This window comes from Balaenoptera physalus (assembly GCF_965194825.1).
Source record: "Balaenoptera physalus genome assembly, chromosome: 9".
Taxonomy (NCBI): domain Eukaryota; kingdom Metazoa; phylum Chordata; class Mammalia; order Artiodactyla; family Balaenopteridae; genus Balaenoptera; species Balaenoptera physalus.
In genome coordinates this window covers 68,240,991-68,260,391 of record NC_138888.1, presented here as the reverse complement: position 1 = coordinate 68,260,391, position 19,401 = coordinate 68,240,991, and the positions used below count along the sequence as shown (strand labels likewise).

Sequence of the window (19,401 nt, the reverse complement as noted above, 5' to 3'; positions counted from 1 at the left end):
GGCCAAAATCAATTAATTAATTAATTTTTTAAAAAAGATGCTCCTATAAGTACACAGAACATTATTCATGTTTAGAGTTAAAGGCCTTTATCTTCTCAATTGAAAAACCCCTGACGGGCTTCCCGGGTGGCACAGTGGTTGAGAATCTGCCTGCCAATGCAGGGGACACAGGTTCGAGCCCTGGTCTGGGAGGATCCCACATGCCGCGGAGCAACTAGGCCCGTGAGCCACAATTACTGAGCCTGCGTGACTGGAGCCTGTGCTCCGCAACAAGAGAGGCCGCGATAGTGAGAGGCCCGTGCACCGCGATGAAGAGTGGCCCCCACTTGCCACAACTGGAGAAAGCTCTCGCACAGAAACGAAGACCCAGCACAGCCATAAATAAATAAACAAATAAATAAAAAGCCAGACCCTAAGCTCTTAAAAAAAAAAAAAAAGATTAAAAAAAAAAAAAAAAAAACCCTGACACTCATTTAGCTGCCTCTTTTGACTATTCCACACAAACCTATCATTTTGAGAAAGCCTGGTGCAGTGGCACATGCCTATAGCCCCAGCTACTCGGGAGGCTAAGGCAGGAGGATGGCTTGGGCCAGGAGTTCCGGGCTGCAGGGCGCTACGCCAACTGGGCGTCCGCACTAAGTTCAGCATTATTGGGGTGACCTCGTGGGAGCGGGGGACCATGAGGTTGCCTAAGGAGGGGTGAAGCAGCCCAAGTTGGAAAGAGAGCAGGTCAAAAGAGAAATGCATCAGAATCCAGTTCTAATACAACTTCTTATCACACTTTGGATGTGGATAGATTTACAGAAAGTTGGAAGGGACACTAGAGCTCTTGTAACCCACTCACTTCAGCTGTTCCAGCAAACAAGAATCTCACCCATCTGAAATGGATGCTGTAAGAGCCTCAGCTAAAACTCATTTAGATCTGCCTTATATGCATGTCTTGCCAGGTGACAGAATGCTTGAGGGCAGGGAGATATCTTGGTTATATTTTCCAGACCTGTCTTGATGGTCAAGACTTAAAACCTAGTAAATGGTCAGTCACTGAACTGAGCTGGATAAACGGCTTCTGCTGTGACTATTTTTATAAAATAGTACCACTCCTCTCTCCCTTTTCTCAATTTCCCCTTTTCTCTTCATCTCAGCTCAGACTCCTCCTTACTTCCCAGGAGAGAGTAGGTTCTACCACCTCAAGGAGAAACGTGAAGAATAAAACTGCTACTCACGGGAGGACGTCAGGGTGGTTACCGATGAGTCGGCTCATCGACACACAGAGCCTTTCGTGTAAGTCATGGTTGACTTGGCCCCCAGCTTTGATGGCTTCAGCATTCCTTTCCAGCAAATCCAAAAGGAGAGGGCGCAGCTGGCGGCCAACCAGCACAGCACAGTCCTTATCCAGAAGTAACTGTGCTAAGGTACTCAAGATACACTGGCGATCTTGAGGTGTCCACACCTGAGAGAAAGGCAAAACAAAATTTCTACATAAATGACTTTCATTTCTACTGCTACAGAAGAACAGAGTCCTGGCTTAAAATCAAAACATCCAATTGCCAGACTTCATAACTGAGTTCATCTTATAAAACATGGTGGGGGTTTTTGGGCAATAGAGGATTAGTTAATTGAATGTAAATGCTGTTACAAATAAGTTTCAGTCCACTGGGGTTTGAGATAAAAGGACTGACACCAGGATTCCATGTAAAATGCTAGATAGCTTCAGCTTCCTTGAAAAGTAATCTGTTTCAGAGTCATAACAGTTTCCAGGGAATCCAGTGTTTCCCCCAACGCCTTTGTCTTGGAGGAAAACAGGAATTAAATGAGAAAAAAATAAAGTGCAGTTAGTATGCAAAACTGCCAACTCTCTTGAGGAAAGAATAAAGATAAGAAATCAGTTCCTGGAAATGAATGATGATATATTCCCATGAAGGCTTCAGATTTTAATTAATAAACAAGACAGATCCAAAGCAGACAGCCACACTTTGATATGTAAGATGAAATAAACCACAAAATTCTAGTGCCTGGGCTCAGTATGTCCATAAGCATAAAAAAGAAAACTGAAAAGTATGTAAAAGGTCTCATACTGCTTGTGTGTATGCAAGTCTGCACAACCCTTGCTGCTGGGCAATGTGACAGTGGGTTTCAATTGCCTGAGGTGTATATCCTCTGACTCAGCAAGCCCAAGGCTATGAATTTATAGCCTAAAGACTTTTACACTAAATGGTTATCTATAGGAGTACAGCTTGAGCACAACCTAAATACCATATTCAAAAATATAATAATTTTTTCCAAAGTTCCAAAGTTGTACTTGTAGGTAGTGTTAATAATTTATTCCATTTTATTACTTACTAGTGTTTCACCATATGAGCATACCACAACTTGTTTAGATATGTGCACTCTTTCCAGCTATCATCAATAAAGCTACCATGAACATTCATGTACAAGAGACTGACAGACACAGGTTCATTCCTCTCTCTTTTTTTTGGTTTTTGGCCATGCTGCACAGCGTGTGGGATCTTAGTTCCCTGACCAGGGATCTAACCCGAGGCCCCTCCAGTTGGAAGCACAGAATCTTAACCACTGGACCACCAGGGAAGTCCTTCATTACTATTTTTTTTTTTTTAGTGAAGTATAGTTGATTTACAATGTTTCAAGCGTACAGCAAAGTGACTCAGTTGTACATATATATATATATATATATACATACATACATATGTATATATTCTTTTTCAGATTCTTTTCCACTATAGGTTTATTACAACATATTGAATATAGTTCCCTGTGCTATACGGTAGGTCCTTGTTATTTATCTATTTTATATATAGTAGTGTGTATCTGTTAATCCCAAATTCCCAATTTCTCCCCCCTCCCATATTTTTGTTACTCTTAATCTTTTTATTACCAAAGATTGATATTGCTGGGTCACACAGTAACTGTATGCTCAACTTGATAATACACTTTTGGCCATGCCGCACGGCTTGGAGGATCCTAGTTACACAACGAGGGATCAAACCCGGGCCCTCGGCAGTGAAAGCATGGAGTCCTAACCACTGGACCACCAGGGAATTCCCTAAACTTTCATTTTTAATTAAAAAAAAAATTTTTTTAGGACTTCCCTGGTGGCGCAGTGGTTAAGAATCCGCCTGCCAATGCAGGGGACACGGGTTCGAGCCCTGGTCTGGGAAGATCCCACATGCCGCGGAGCAACTGGGCCCGTGAGCCACAACTACTGAGCCTGCGCGTCTGGAGCCTGTGCTCTGCAACAAGAGAGGCCGCGATGGTGAGAGGCCCGCGCACCGCGATGAAGAGTGGCCCCCGCTTGCTGCAACTAGAGAAAGCCCTCGCACAGAAACGAAGACCCAACACAGCCAAAAATAAATAAATTAATTAAAAAAAAAAAAAAGAATCCCCCTGCAAATGCAGGGGACACAGGTTCAAGCCCTTGTCCAGGAATATCCCGCATGCCATGGAGCAACTAAGCCTGTGCACCACAACTACTGAGCCTGCGCTTTAGAGCTCGTGAGCCACAACTACTGAGCCCGCATGCCACAACTACTGAAGCCCGCACGTCTAGAGACCACGCTCTGCAACGAGAAGCCGCCGCATTGAGAAGCCCGTGCACCACAAGGAAGAGTAGCTCCCGCTCGCCGCAACTAGAGGAAGCCCGCGCGCAGCAACAAAGACCCAATGCAGCCAAAAATAAATAAATAAATAAAATTTTAAGAAATTTTTCAATGTTTAACAGAAGTTGTTTTCCAGAGTATCTGCACCATTTCACATCCCCACCAGCAATATCTGAGCACTTCAGTTGCTACATAACTTCACCAACACATAGTATTACTGGTTTTAATTTTAGCCATTCTAGTGTAGGTGGAGTGGTATATGGTATGAAGTATTTAATAGCCATTCATTTATCTTCTTTTGTGACGTATTTATTCAAATCTTTTACCCATTTTTAAATCGGGTTGTTCCTTTATTAACTGTGATCGGGTTGTTACTTTATTAACTGTGTGTTTGTAGATCCTCTATATCAGCTTGAGGAAGTTTTGCTCTATTCCTATCTTGTTTTTGTCTATTTCTTGAGTGAGCTTTGGTAATTTATATTCTCTGAATGCTCCTGTCATCTAAATGTCTAATTTATTGGCATAAAATTTTTCATATTAGTTACTTATTTTTTTATTCTTTTCAAACGCTCTAATGGTGTCCTTCTTTCATTTCTAATAGTTTGGATTTTTCCCTTTTATTTTTGGTCAATCTTTTCAAAGAATCAACTTCTGGTTTCACTGGTTTGCTATATTGTTTGTCCATTTTCTATTTCATTCGTTTCCACTGTTATCTTTATTATTTTCCTCCTTCTATTTATTTTGCATTTAATTTGCTCTTCTTTTTCTAATTTCCTAAGGTGGAAGCTTAAGAAATATCACTAATTTCAAACCATTTTTTCCAAATATTAGAACTTAATGTTATAAATTTCCCTCTAAATGTTATGAATTTCCTTCTAATTGTTATTGCCTGCAACCCACAAATTGTTTAAGCTATCATACAGTTCAAAATATTTTCTGATTCTCCCAGTGATTTCTTCTTTAGCCATCAGTTTCTTTTAATTTTCTTATTTAATCTCTAACATTTAGGAATTTTTCCCAGCATCATTTTGAGGGGTTTTCCTCCTAATTTAATCTCATTGGGATAACTGAATATGCCTTGTATGATTTCAATTCTCCTAAATTTGTTGAGACTTGTTTAATGGCCCATCTTATGATCTATCTTGGTGAACGTTCCAGATGTGCAGAGTATGTATTCTGCAATTACTGGACACAGCATTCTATAAATGCCAGTTAGGTCAGGTTTGTTGATGGTGTTCAAGTCTTCTATATCTTTACTGATCTTCTGTATTTGTACTATCAATGACTGAGGCTAGAGTGCTAAAAGTCTCCAATTATAATTTTGAGTTTCTCTATTTTTCCTTTTCTGTCACTTTTTGATTCATGCATTTTAGATCTCACAAACATTTAGATCTCACAACATTTAGATCTCACAACAATCTTATTTATAGCAATAATAACAGCAACCACTTTTATAGACAGCACTTACTATATTCTAGGCATCTAATCCTCATAGCAACCCGTGAAGTAGGTAAAATTATCCCCATTTTACAGATAAGGAAACTGAAAAATAAAAAAGGGGTAAGGTCACAAAGCTAGGAGCAGAACCAGGAATCCATGTCACAGAATCTGGCTCCAGAGTCCCTGCTTTTAACTACTCTCTGTAACTATTTAGCGGCTACCATACGTAATACATATCATATCAAGAAACTGAGACTCAGGAGAGTTGAGCAACTTGTGGGAGGACCCAAAGGCAGTTAAATAAAAGAGAACAGAGGGACTTCCCCGGCAGTCCAGTGGTTAAGACTCCGCGCTTCCACTGCAGGCAGTGCAGGTTCGATCCCTGGTCGGGGAACTAAGATCCCGCAAACCGAGCAGTGCGGACAAAAAACAAAACAAAACAAGAAAGTGAGAGAGAGAATGGATTTGATCTTCAGCCATACTTCAGCCCCAGTACCCACGCATGCTCTTAAGCACTCTGCTCTTCCTCAACATAAACAGTGATCAAGGAGGTAAGATGTGACTCTGTGATTTATAAGAAATACAAATCGGGTCTTCGACCTTATTCCTGGCCGAGTTCCTAAAACCCCTGGAACTTCCTGTGATGAGAGAGAGAGATAAAGGTGTCTTGTTATGTTAATGCAGTGAATTGTGGAAAGCCACTAAGATGGGAGCCGGTTGCCAGGAGAACCAATCATGTGATTAGAGTATTGGAACTTTCAGTTCCGTGCCCTCCTGGGAGGGCAGAGGGGCTAAAGATGGAGAGTTCAATCACCAACGGCCAGAGATTTAATCAACTGTGCCTACGTAAGGAAGCCTCCATAAAAACCCAAAAGAACATGGTTCAGAGAGCTTCAGGGTTGGTTGTCCTAGTAAGTAAAACATTTCTCTGAGTTCTGTGAGCCACTCTAGCAAATTAATCAAACCCAAGGAAGAGGTCATTGGAACCTCTAATTTATAGCCAGTTGATGAGAAGCACAGGTGACAATCGGTGGTATGTTGCGGGTGGGAGAAGTCTTTTAGGGCTGAGCCTTTACCCTGAAGAATATGATGCTTTCTGCAGATAGTGTCAGAATTGAGTTAACTGTAGGACACCAGCTGGTGTCTGAGACTTGCTTGGTGGTGGTGGAAAGAACACCTCCACGGTGCAATTAAGAGTCAGAACTGTAGGATGGTAGCAGTAGTAGGGAGGAAGCGAAAGGAACAGATCCAATACTGAGTAAGGAAAATCAGTAGGGCTTGGCTATATGTGACAGAAAAGGAGTGAAAAGGGACTGGATAGAGAGACAGTGGTGTCACCAACTGAGATAAAGAAAAAAAAAGGAAGCACAATCCTAAAAAATTCTTACTTCAGATCCCAAACTCCATGAGAAGCAATGTTTCAAAAACTTTGCTGGGGGGCTTCCCTGGTGAAGCAGTGGTTGAGAGTCTGCCTGCCAATGCAGGGGACACGGGTTCGAGCCCTGGTCTGGGAAGATCCCACATGCCGCGAAGCAACTAGGCCCGTGAGCCACAACTACTGAGCCTGCGCGTCTGGAGCCTGTGCTCCGCAACAAGAGAGGCCGCGGCAGTGAGAGGCCCGCGCACCGCGATGAAGAGAGGCCCCCGCTCGCCGCAACTACAGAAGGCCCTCGCACAGAAACGAAGACCCAACACAGCCAAAAATAAATAAATAATAATTAAAAAAAGAAAAAATGAAAAAAATGATAGTGTCTATTAATTGCTTCTAAATATAAGCACTAATCCATTCCTAACTACTGTATTTAAAAAAAAAAAAAAAAACTTTGCTGGGACTTCCCTGGCAGTGCAGTGGTTAGGACTCCGTGCTTTCACTGCAGAGGGCCTGGGTTCAGTCTCCGGCTGGAGAACTAAGATTCCACAAGCTGCGCGGCTTGGCCAAAAAAAAAGCCTTTGCTTTCCAGTAAAAATTATTTTGCTTCCCAAAATAGGAGAAAAATAGAATGACAACACAATCAACTCTTCTCTGAGCGAAAGGCTTGAAACTATTACTGAAAATGGAAAGGAACAAACCTGAAAAACATCTCTCAGATTGGATAGAATCTAAGAGACAGATTACGTGAGACAAAGAAAGGGGAAGCACAGGTGTCCCAATCTCCTTAATTCAACTAAACTTTCGAGTAGCTTTTAAGTTCCTTAGCATTACTATATAGTCTCAGAATCTACCTGAGTGGTTCGCACTTCAAAATATCAGATTCTCTTAAAAATGGCTACAAACCATTTTTCTCATTTTACTCACAATACATAAGCACCAATTTTATATCCAATTGCAGTGGAGAATCATAAATAAATCCCCTTTTGTCCATGGTCCATGAGCCCCAGCTTCAGAACCTCTGTTCTAAATGCAAGCCCACTTACAGAAAAATACGTCTAGCCATAATACATAATTCAGGAGCCTGTCACCACAAGCTCAGCTCATATAAACTGATCATCTCTATCCTTAGTCCAGCCCACCAAAAATCCATTTTCTTTCCTAGACCTCTCCATTTATGTGATTCCCTTCCCTGGGGGAATCACAAGCCAGATAACCCCAGGCATATCTTCCACTCCCCTTTGCTATACATTATACATGTTCATTTGTTGTCACCAAACAGAAATGCCTCTCATGTTAGTTCCCAGCTACTCCAGACACAAAATACTGCTGTTGTTTTCTAAGCAATAGGATATATACGGTCTACATACTGGAATTAGAAAAAAAATTTTTTCTACTCTCAAGAAGCTAACAGGACTTCCCTGGTGGCGCAGTGCTTAAGAATCCGCCTGCCAATGCAGGGGACACGGGTTTGAGCCCTGGTCCAGAAAGATCCCACTTGCCACGGAGCCACTAAGCCCGTGCGCCACAACTACTGAGCCTGCGCTCTGGAGCCCGCGAGCCATAACTACTGAGCCCGCATGCCACAACTACTGAAGCCCGTGTGCCTAGAGCCCGTGCTCCGCAACAAGAGAAGCCATCACAGTAAGAAGCTCGCGCACCGCAACGAAGAGTTGCCCCCGCTCGCCGCAACTAGAGAAAGCCCGCGCACAGCAACGAACACCCAACGCAGCCAAAAATAAATAATAAATTAATTAATTTTAAAAAAAGAAGCTAACAGATATGGGGGGGGTGGGGAAGCACAAAACACGAAGTTAAAATGCCACGTGAAAAAACTCAGACAGCTGGTGGTAAACGAGAGATCGCTCTTAAAAGGCCAGAGCACCCATTTCCCAGAAAACCAATTCATAATTCCCATGGTTTAGAAATTATGCACTCAATGTCTCGCTTTGTCCATCAGTTGTTTTCTGTGTTTATGAACGGTCTCTAAAGATAGACACTAAATACCCTGTGGGCAGAGACCTTAACGAATTTATGTCTCCTCAAAGTGCCACACTGTGTGCTAGGCAGAGCAGGAACACAATCAATGCTTGTCAGTGGGCCGAAAAGTCGGGACTGGGCAGACAGGAAACATTCACCCAAGCTAACAGGGGTGACTGGACTCGGCACACTTAGATAATACACATGTCAAAAGGGCAGACACACAACCTCAATTACAGAAAAACCACCCACATTTCTCTCCGAAGGCCACGTCTGCCGCACGCAGTCAGGGCGCTGCAAGGGGGTAAGTCGGTGGAGAGGGGAAGGCAAGTCTCTCCCCCCGAGAAAAACAGAAGGCTCCTTCCTGGCTTCTCAAACGCGCGCGGACGCCTCCGCCACGGGCCAGCCCTGGGGAGCGGGCCAGAGCAACAAGACGCCGCTTTCCTGTCCCCTGCGTCTCCGCGCAGGGCCCTGGGGCACGCGCCAGGGGGGTGGCGGGGGTGGCGGGGGCGGCCGGGCGCTTTCCCTCTCGCTCCTTCTCTTACCTGCTTGACCAAGAACCTGCCCAGCTCGCTGCGGCTCTTCTCGTTCTTGGCAGCGATTAACCGCAGAGGCGCGGCCGCCACCTCCAGCAAGAGGTGCTCCATGACCGCGGGCCCTCCGCCCCAGACGGCCACCGACGCTCCCTGCTTCGCGCTCAGAGCCCCTGAGCCGCTGAGGTCCCCGCGCCAGAGCTGCCACCAACTTCGCCCCCAGAGAAAACAACCGCCGCTTCTCCGCGGACACCCAGAAAGCAGCAGCACACGTGGGGGGAGCACGCGGCGTACTACGTCACCGGTCTGCGACGGCGCAGGCCTGAGACGCCGGCCCCGCCCCGCGACGCCGGCCCCGCCCCCTCGGCACCGGAAACGCTGGCGTCCCTATCCGGGCAACTCCCGCTGGGGAATCCGAGCAGAAATGGCTTAGTAGAGCCGAGGCAAGAGCTTGTTGTGATGGGAGGTCCGGAGACGACGAGTGGTGGGATAGCGAGACAGAAGATTCCGCCATGCGGGAGAAGCTAGGGAGCCTGGGGTATGGGATCCTTCTGCCTCAACAGGCGAAAAGATCAGATAGGAATGAAAAGCAGATTCGCCTCTTCTGACCCAGCAATTCCCTTTTTAGACCTCTGGTCTGTGGAAATTCACACACAAGTGTAACAAGCATAACCCTGGCAGCATTCTTTTTTTTTTTTAATTTTTGGCAGCGTTGGGTCCTCGTTGCTGCGCGTGGGCTTTCTGTAGTTGTGCTGAGCGGGGGCTACTCTTCGTTGTGGTGCGCGGGCTTCTCATTACGATGGTCTCTCTCGTTGCGGAGCACGGGCTTTAGGCGCGCGGGCTTCAGTAGTTGTGGCACACGGGCTTAGTTGCCCCGCAGCATGTGGGATCTTCCTGGACCAGGGCTCGAACCCGTGTCCCCTGCATTGGCAGGCAGATTCTTAACCACTGCGCCACCAGGGAAGTCCCTTGCAGCATTCTTAATATAAATATTGGGTATAAATGTTAAGATGGGTGATAAAAGAAATTTTCACATATTGACATATATGAAAGTCATTCTTGGCTTATGCATGAGTTAACTTGAATTTTATGCTAACTGAAATAGCCTGTTTATGGCCTATCAGACATAAATTGTATATCTGCTCTAATTATTAAAGAAAAGAGCACACTGACCAGAAGTAAAGAATGTCCATGTTAAATATAAAGATTAAATGTCTCTCTTCCTGGGATGCTTATGCTAGTACTCCTTTGATGGTAAGACTTCCTTTCCAGGTGCCAAGGCCATGCTGGCTTGCTGTGTACTTGCTGATCTGTGTGTGTGTTGTTGTTTTTTAAAACCTTGAAGGAATGTAACCCTGTCTTGTTTAATGTTCTTTGTTCTGACAAGATATAAAACTGTGCTGGAAACCATGCTTCTCTGGAGCAGCTTCTCAGAGTAATCTGGGAAGCTGGCTTCCAGGCTAGTCCTTAGTTTGGCTCAAATAAAACTCTTTTCTATTCTTATTATAGATTATTGATTATTTTCATTGACATGGGAATGAAATAAAGTATGTAAGGTATAGAATAGTCTTCAGGCACTGTGAAGAGGGGTGTTGAAGAGTACATAAAAATTAACAGTACATTTACGTCAAGTTCATAAACAAGCCAAAATAATGACAAAGTCAGACTAGTGGTTGCTTTTGGGGGTTATTGCCTGCAAAGGGCCTAAGGGAACCTCCTAGGGAGACGGAAATGTTTCATTATCTTCCCCTGGGTTGTGGTTACTCTGGTAGATACAAAAGAGAAAAAAAATCAACTGTACGCTTAAGATTTGTGCACTTTTGTAAATTCTACCTCTAAAAAGTGTTTTAAAAGGGAGTAGATCTTTCTGTACTGACATGGGTAGATCTCCAAAGGAAGTTTAAACCTTTTAAAAATGTATTTCAATTTGAATTTTTGTCCAGGATTTGAATGTTTGCTCCTTGGGGAACTCAAACTCAACAGCAGAACTTTCAGAACAAGTGAACTATGAAAATGGGACAGAATACATTTCCAAATAAATAATATTTTTAAATTTCCAAGAAGAGGGACTTCCCTGGTGGCACAGTGGTTGGGAATCCGCCTGCCAATGCAGGGGACATGGGTTCGAGCCCTGGTCCGGGAAGATCCCACATGCCGCAGAGCAACTAAGCCCGTGCGCCACAACTACTGAGCCTGCGCTCTAGATCCCGTGAGCCAAGCTACTGAAGTCTGCGTGCCTAGAGCCCGTGCTCCGCAACAAGAGAAACCACCGCAATGAGAAGCCCACGCACCGCAACGAAGAGTAGCCCCCGCTCGCCGCAACTAGAGAAAGCCCGCACACAGCGACGAAGACCCAACACAGCCAAAAATAAATTAATTAATTAATAATTTTTTAAAAATTCCAAGATAATTGAGAGGGTTCCCTGAGAGGTCATAGCACAATAGATGAAAAATTACCCACACTTGTGGAGTGACTCAATTTTTTCCCTGGGTATCTCCCATGTATACCTGAAGTATACATGTTAATTAACATGTTTGTTTTTCTCTTGTTAATCTGTCTTTTATTACAGGGCTCTCAGCCAAGGACTCAGAAGGGTAGAGGAAAATTATTTTTCCTCCCCTATATACCCTTTCTCAGGAATATGTTGAAAAAGGTGCTCCTCTGTATGAGGGTATAAACCAAGAAAGAGGAAGATACGGTATCTAGGAAGTGAGAGCTTAAACACAGAAAGAAAAATGTGAAAAGAATACTTAGGATGACTGTTAAGAGAAATCCCAAGACTTTTATTGGGCAGCAGCAGGAAAATCAACAGCTCTAAAGTAACTAAACTGATAGATCAGGTCAGTGGTTGCCTGGATATAGGAGTGGAAGAAGGACTGACTGCAAACAGCTGCGAGGCAACATTTTGGGGTGATGGAAATGTCTAACGTTGGATTGTGGTGATGGTGGCACAACTCTATAAATTTACTAAAATCGTTGAATTGCACACTTCCAGTGGGTGAATTATGCCTCAAGAAAGCTCTAAAAGTAATGCTAATGATAATCAACAAGGATAAGACGTGTCGGTATCGATGAAACAAGACTGGCAATATATTGATAATTATTGAAACTGGATGTTGGGTAGTGGGAGTCCATAGACTTGCCTTTCTACTACTGTATATGTTTGGAAATTTCAATAATAAAAGATAAAATAATATATTTTTTAAAAGACTACTAGGGTCACGTCAAAAGGACTCAGGTAAAAAAGGGTAGCAGAATATGCCACCCCCAAAACATGCCGCTTTGGCAGGAAGGATTTCAAGACATGCCACCCCAAAATATGGCACTTTGGCATACTGACTATCTTGAGCTAAAGGTACTCTGGAAACAAGAGATGCAGATGTTTCTACTTAAAAACAGGCCATCAAATTTCCCATGAGAAATGTGCCCTCCCTGAACCAGCAATAGAAGAACATCATTGTCACCTGAGACTGGTAATCAACATTCAAATGGATCTGTAGAAACAAACTTACTAAAACAACCCTTATCTTCCATATATCTCCTAGTCTCTTTCCTACAATTTACTGCCCCTAGCCCAAACCCCTTTTGTCGTGTAATTTCTTCACAAATTTATTGCTTCTTTGTCTAAGAGGTACATAAGCTTTCTTGAACTGAAGGCAATTGAGAGAAGCAGATACAGGCATACCTTGGAGATACTGCAGGTTTGGTTCCAGATCACCACAATAAAGCAAACATCAAAATAACGTGAGTCACATAATTTTTTTGGTTTCCCAGTGCATTTAAAAGTATGTTTGCACTATACTATAGTCTATTAAGTGTGCTATTAATAACATATCTAAAAAATTACATACCTTAATTTAAAAATACTTTATTGCCAAAAACTGCTAACCATCATCTGAGCCTTCAGCAAGTCGTAATATTTTTGCAATAGTAACATCAAAGATCACTGATCGCAGGTATCCATAATATAGTAACAATATAGTAATAATGAAATAGTTCGAAATGTTGTGAGAATTACCAAAATGTGACACAGGAACACTAAGTGAGCAAATGCTGTTGGAAAAGTGGTGCTCATAGACTTGCTCAATGCAGGGTTGTCACAAACCTTTAATTTGTAAAAATCACAATATCTGTGAAATACAATAAAGCGAAGCACAATAAAACAAGGTATGCCTATACAAAAGCTCTCTGCCCTCCCCCTATTTGCCATTAATTTATAAAAGTGTCCCCTCTTCTATCTCTACCACGAAAGACAGATGCTAATCACTGGAGACAACTTTAGACCCTTATCAGCCCGGAGACAGCATCAGAGGAAACTATCAAACCTTACTAAAACTACACTGTTGATGTAAATTGATACAGCCACTATGGAGAACAATATGGGGGTTCCTTGAAAAACTAAATATAGAACTACTGGGACTTCCCTGGTGGTGCAGTGGTTAAGAATCTGCCTGCCAATGCAGGGGACACGGGATCGAGCCCTGTTCCAGGAAGATCCCACATGCCGTGGAGCAACTAAGCCCGTGTGCCACAACTACTGAGCCTGCGCTCTAGAGCCTGCGCTGCAACTACTGAGCCCATGTGTCTCAACTACTGAAGCCCACATGCTCTAGGGCCCGTGTGCCGCAACTATTGAGCCTGTGTGCTACAACTACTGAAGCCTGCATGCCTAGAGCCCGTACTCCACAACAAGAGAAGCTACCACAATGAGAAGCCCGCGCACCACAACAAAGCGTAGCCCCTGCTCGCCGCAGCTAGAGAAAGCCTGCGCACAGCGACAAAGACCCAACCTAGCCAAAAATAAATAAAATTTCAAAAAAAAACTTAAAAAAAAATGGAACTACCATATGACCCAGCAATCCCACTTCTGGGCATATACCGGAAGAAAACCATAACTCAAAAAGATATACACACCCCAATGTTCATTGTAGCACTATTTACAATCACCAGGACATGGAAGCAACCTAACTGTCCATCAACAGAGGAATGGGTAGAGAAGATGTGGTACATATATACAATGGAATATTACTCAGCCATGAAAAGGAATGAAACTGTGCCATTTGCAGAGATGTGGATGGATCTAGAGACTGTCATATAGAGTGAAGTAAGCCAGAAAGAGAAAAACAAATATATAATATCACTTATGTGTGGAATCTAGAAAAATGATACAGATGAACTTATTTGCAAAGCAGAACTAGAGACACAGATGTAGAGAACAAACGTATGGATATCAAGGGGTGAAGTGAGCGGTGGGATGAATTGGGAGACTGGCATTGACATATATACACTACTATGTATAAAATAGATAACTAATGATAACCTACTGAATAGCACAGGGAGCTCTACTCAATGTTCTGTGGTGACCTAAATGGGAAGGAAATCCAAAAAAAGGGGGTATATGTATATGTGTAGCTGATTGACTTTGCTGTACAGCAGAAACTAACACAACATTGTAAAGCAACTATACCCCAATAAAAATTAAAAAAAAAAAAACCTAGCCCTTATTTACCACTAATTTCCCCATATTTTTGCCTTCTTACAATTTGCCACTCTTAGAAGCTCAAAGTTCTTTCCTTTGTCTTGTCACTTCTCTAAAAAAAATTTATTGTTCTTTTTTTAAGATGCTATGTAATGGACTTCCCTGGTGGCACAGTGGTTAAGAATCCACCTTCCAATGCAGGGGACACGGGTTCAAGCCCTGGTCCGGGAAGATTCCACATGCCGCGGAACAACTAAGCCTGTGCACCACAACTACTGAGCCTGCGCTCTAGAGCCCGCATGCCACAACAACTGAAGCCTGCACGCCACAACTACTGAGCCTGTGCGCCTAGAGCCCGGGCTTCGCAACAAGAGAAGCCACCGCAATGAGAAGCCTGCACACCACAACGAAGGGTAGCCCCCGCTCGATGCAACTAGAGAAAAGCCCGCATGCAGCAACAAAGACCCAGTGCAGCCAAAAATAAATAAATTCATTAATTTATATTAAAAAAAAAAGATGCTAGGTAAGCCCAAGTTCTAACTATCCCTTTGAGTTACTCATCTGTGAATGCTCCCATGTGTATGCACAATGCACATGTTAATAAATGTCTGTCTTTCTCTTGTTAATGTATTTTGTTAGTCTAATTTACGGGGCCCAAGCTGGTGAACCCAAAATGGGTAGAGGAAAAAGATTTCTTTCCCTCCCTTACAATACCAACTTGAAGAGGCTCCCACTGACCAAAGATAGTACAATATGAGCTTCAATAAGGCTAACAACTGCAATGAGTTGAAACCTGTTGTATATGTCTAAATCCATGAATACATAATATTTTTAAAAATTGGTTACCATTGGAGAACAAGAAATCAATCTAGGGGCTTCCCTGGTGGCGCAGCGGTTGAGAATCTGCCTGCCAATGCGGGGGACACGGGTTCGAGCCCTGGTCTGGGAAGATCCCACATGCCGTGGAGCAACTGGGCCCGTGAGCCACAACTACTGAGCCTGCGCGTCTGGAGCCTGTGCTCTGCAGCAAGAGAGGCCGCGATGGTGGGAGGCCCGCGCACCGCGATGAAGAGTGGCCCCCACTTGCCGCAACTAGAGAAAGCCCTTGCACAGAAACGAAGACCCAACACAGCCAAAAATAAAATAACTAACTAAATAAATAAATAAATTTATTAAAAAAAAAAAGAAAAAGAAATCAATCTTAAAAGCTGGTAAGTAAAAGGAAAAGATCAAAATTTTATCTTGCTTTTCATATATGAATTGTACCTTGTCCTACTGGGTAACCAATAGATGATAAGTGTCTCTTCATTAAAATATTCCAGTTAAGGGCTTCCCTGGTGGTGCAGTGGTTGAGAATCTGCCTGCTAATGCAGCGGACATGGGTTCGAGCCCTGGTCTGGGAAGATCCCACATGCCACGGAGCAACTAGGCCCGTGAGCCACAACTACTGAGCCTGAGCGTCTGGAGCCTGTGCTCCGCAACAGGAGAGGCCGCGATAGTGAAGAGGCCCGTGCACCACGATGAAGAGTGGCCCCCGCTTGCCGCAACTAGAGGAAGCCCTCGCACAGAAACGAAGACCCAACACAGGCAAAAATAAATATAAAAATATATAAATAAATAAATAAATAAATAAAAGATTACTATAAAAAAAATTCCAGTTAATATAAAAAAGAATTGACAGAATTAGAATATCACCATTTTGCAACATCAAGTTAATCAATTGATAAATGGTTGCTGACATCACAAAAGGAGCAAAAAAACCCAGACTTTAGGTGGCTCCTGATGAAAGAACATAATGCCACCTATGGTCTTGTCAAAAGGATCAAATCTCTAGATCCAGCTGCCAATTTGCAAAAAATAAAGAGGATAGAAGAATACGCTAAACTGAACCATGAATATGTAATCAGAAAAACTCAAGACTGTTGGGAGATTCTGCAGGTCAAAAAATCAAGTTTTTTAAGAGATCAATTTAAAGAAAAAGAAAGGAGGACTTCCCTGGTGGTCCAGTGGCTAAGACTCCGCGCTCCCAATGCAGGGGGCCCAGTTTCAATACCTGGTCTGGGAACTAGACCCCAAATGCCACAACTAAGATTTTGCATGCCGCAACTAACGATCCTGCATGCCACAAGGAAGATCCCTAACGCGGAAACGAAGATCCTGCGTGCTGCAATTAAGACCTGGCGTAGTCAAATAAATAAATATTAGAAAGAGAAAAATATATATAGAAAGATACAGAAAAAGAAAGGTATGGGAGGGGGAAACTGTCAATTATAAGAGACTGCTGTGAACAAGATACTTCTGTTCCCCAAAATTCATATGTTGAAGCCCAAATTCCCCAAATAATGGTATTTGGAGGTGGGGCCTTTGGGAGGTAATTACATTTAGATGAGGTCATGAGGCTGGAGCCCTCATGATGGGATTAGTGCCCTTACAAGAAGAGGAAGAAACCAGAGCCCTGGTTCTCTGCCGTGGGAGGATACAGCAAGAAGGCAGCTGTCTGCAAACTAGGAAGAAGGCGCTCACCAGACACTGAAGCTGCTGGCACCTTGAATTCAGACCTCCCAGCCTCCAGAACTGTGAGAAATTAATGTCTGGTGTTTAAGCCATCCAGTCTATGTTATTTTGTTATAGCAGCTGAAATGACTAAGACTGAGACTTATAAGACATCAAATTTTTAAAACACAGGGAAAACTAAATTATGGTGCTTACAAACTTGGTTAATAAAACAATGACAAAATGCAAGAAAGTTTTTACTCTGAAAGTCAGGGTAGTAATTACTTTTTGGGAGGAGGAGAGGGGCTATGACTGGGACAGGGCTTAGAAAGAAGTGTCTAAGTTCTATTCCATGACCAGGGTGGTAGTTACAATGAATTTAATGAGTAAGATTCTTTAATCTATATCTTTTTTTTGTTTTACAGTATAAAAGTTTTTAAAAAAAAATGAAGATAGAAAATGCAAATAAAAGCTAAAAATTTGTGGAATTCAGAATTCAGGAAACATCTGGTGTAAGAGTTCTCATTTCTCCCAGGCCCTCTTCCTTAACCTCTAGTTATTACCATCAAAAAATTACTGGCGGGACTTCCCTGGTGGCACAGTGGTTAAGAATCCACCTTCCAATGCAGGGGACACGGGTTCAATCCCTGGTCCGGGAAGATCCCACATGCCGCGGAGCAACTAAGCCTGTGTGCCACAGTTACTGAGCCTGCACTCTAGAGCCCGCGAGCCACAACTGCTGAAGCCCACATGCCTAGAGCCCGTGCTCCGCAACGAGAGAAGCCACCGCAGTGAGAAGCCCAGGCACCGCAACAGAGAGTAGCCCCCGCTCGCCACAATTAGAGAAAGCCTGTGTGCAGCAACAAAGACCCAATGCAGCCAAAAATAAAAAATAAATAAAATAAATAAATGTTTTTAAAAGTTAAAAAAAAAATTACTGGCACCTCATTAGGATATCATTAGAAGTATTATGTGAAGTTCAGAGAGTGCTGAACCAGCATCTAAAGACCTGAGTCATTAAGGTTGCACTTTTTTCCATTAACTCGCTGTGACCTGGGTTAAATGACTTAACCTTCCTAGGCCTTGGTTTTTCTCTAAAACTTCTGATTCTGTGTCTATCTCCCAGGGTGAATAAAAACTCCTGGAACACAGGATCTGCCTTATTCATCTTTGTATCTCAACTTACTTTGTCAAACATATAATAGGCATTTAATAAATATTCAATCCTTCTAGGTATTTAGGTGACTGAGAAAACCAGGAGCAATTTACTTAATTAAATCACTTATGTGAATTATAAAATAAATATATTTGTTTAGAAACTGATACACTATCTGATTTCCCTATCTACTTATAAACTGTGTAGGAACAAATGTAAATTAAGAGGCTTATTCTCCCTGTTGAAAAATAAGGGAAGAAGCTCCTCCTCTCCCCCATTCACCCCTCCCTTTTTGGTTTTTTTTTTTTTTTGGCTTCGGGGCAGCTTGTGGGATCTTAGTTCCCCGACCAGGGATCAAACCCGTGCCTCCTGCAGTGGAAGTGCAGAGTCTTAACCACTGGACCGCCAGGGAAGTCCCACCCCTCCCTTTTCTTTCGGAATTTCTTTCACTCTCCTTTTCAAATATATGTAAGTCTTTTAAAATAAGCTTCTTGCCAGTTTCACAAATCAGGAATTTTTCCTCAAGGACCTGGGAGCCATTTCTTTAGAATTAAATCATCAATAAGGAAGGTAATGCCCAATGGCCAATTTCAATAGCCTATTGAAAGCTAGGGACTTTTTCCCCAGAAAAATGTACCAATTCATAATTTTTTGGCAAACAATTTCAGAGTGTTCCATTATCCAGGCTCACCCATAAGCAGTTGCTCTTGCACACATCCCCCATCACACTGTGAACACTTCTCTACTTTCTGGTACAGCGAGGTATTTCAGGATCATCTTTTTTCCCTCTTGCTCCACTCCGGGATCATCCATCTCTCTAAAGAGTTCCTTTTATTGAGGAATAGTATTTAGAGACCGAGATCTGTATGGTATGAATGCTCATTGTTATCGGTGTGTCACTTCTTCTAGGCCCTTTCAGAGAAGAGCGATAGTAAATATGAATACATATATAATATACACGTGGATATAGACATACATATTCAAATCATAAGTTCATACTGATATCTCTAATCCAATCCCAAAACACAGGATCCCTCCTTGTCTTCCTCCTTTCCATATTCGTATCATCCTTTTCCCACAGTGAGAACTCTGGCTCCCACGATAATCAATATGTTTCTTCATTTCTCAGCTTTACAATATACACAGTATAATTTCAGAATTGCTACCTTCATACCACTGTAAACAGCAAACTTACTAAATGGAGATTACAATTTGTTTGCAGGTTTTTTAGATTTGTTTTTTGTTTGTTTCTTTGCTTTTTTGTTTTAAACTAAAGATATATAGTCAAAGTACTGTGTTCCAAGTTTCCCTGGATTAGATCTTTTTCTTTTTTTTT

At 42.8% G+C, this 19,401-nt stretch overlaps 1 protein-coding gene and 1 long non-coding RNA gene across 5 annotated transcripts in view; one reads left to right on the top strand and one right to left on the bottom strand.

Annotated features, from left to right (window-relative positions):
• MDN1 (midasin AAA ATPase 1) overlaps positions 1 to 9,251 on the bottom strand; it is a 160,786-nt gene extending 151,535 nt beyond the window's left edge. For 3 of the 4 annotated variants that reach the window (XR_014267739.1, XR_014267740.1, XM_082475781.1), the window contains exons 1-2: positions 8,949 to 9,196; positions 1,224 to 1,450 (exon numbers count right to left, since the gene is read on the bottom strand). Coding sequence is in view for 1 of the 4 variants with exons in the window: in XM_082475781.1 (XP_082331907.1) it covers positions 1,224 to 1,450; positions 8,949 to 9,050 (329 nt within the window). In the remaining 3 variants the exon portion in view is untranslated. Of the gene's footprint in view, positions 1 to 1,223; positions 1,451 to 8,948 lie in introns of all 4 variants that reach the window. The other variant, XR_014267738.1, reaches the window with a different exon arrangement.
• Positions 9,214 to 13,058, top strand: LOC309667393. Its single transcript, XR_014267742.1, has 2 exons — positions 9,214 to 9,474; positions 10,880 to 13,058. It is a non-coding gene; the product is annotated as an uncharacterized lncRNA (long non-coding RNA).
• Positions 13,059 to 19,401: the final 6,343 nt, after the last annotated feature.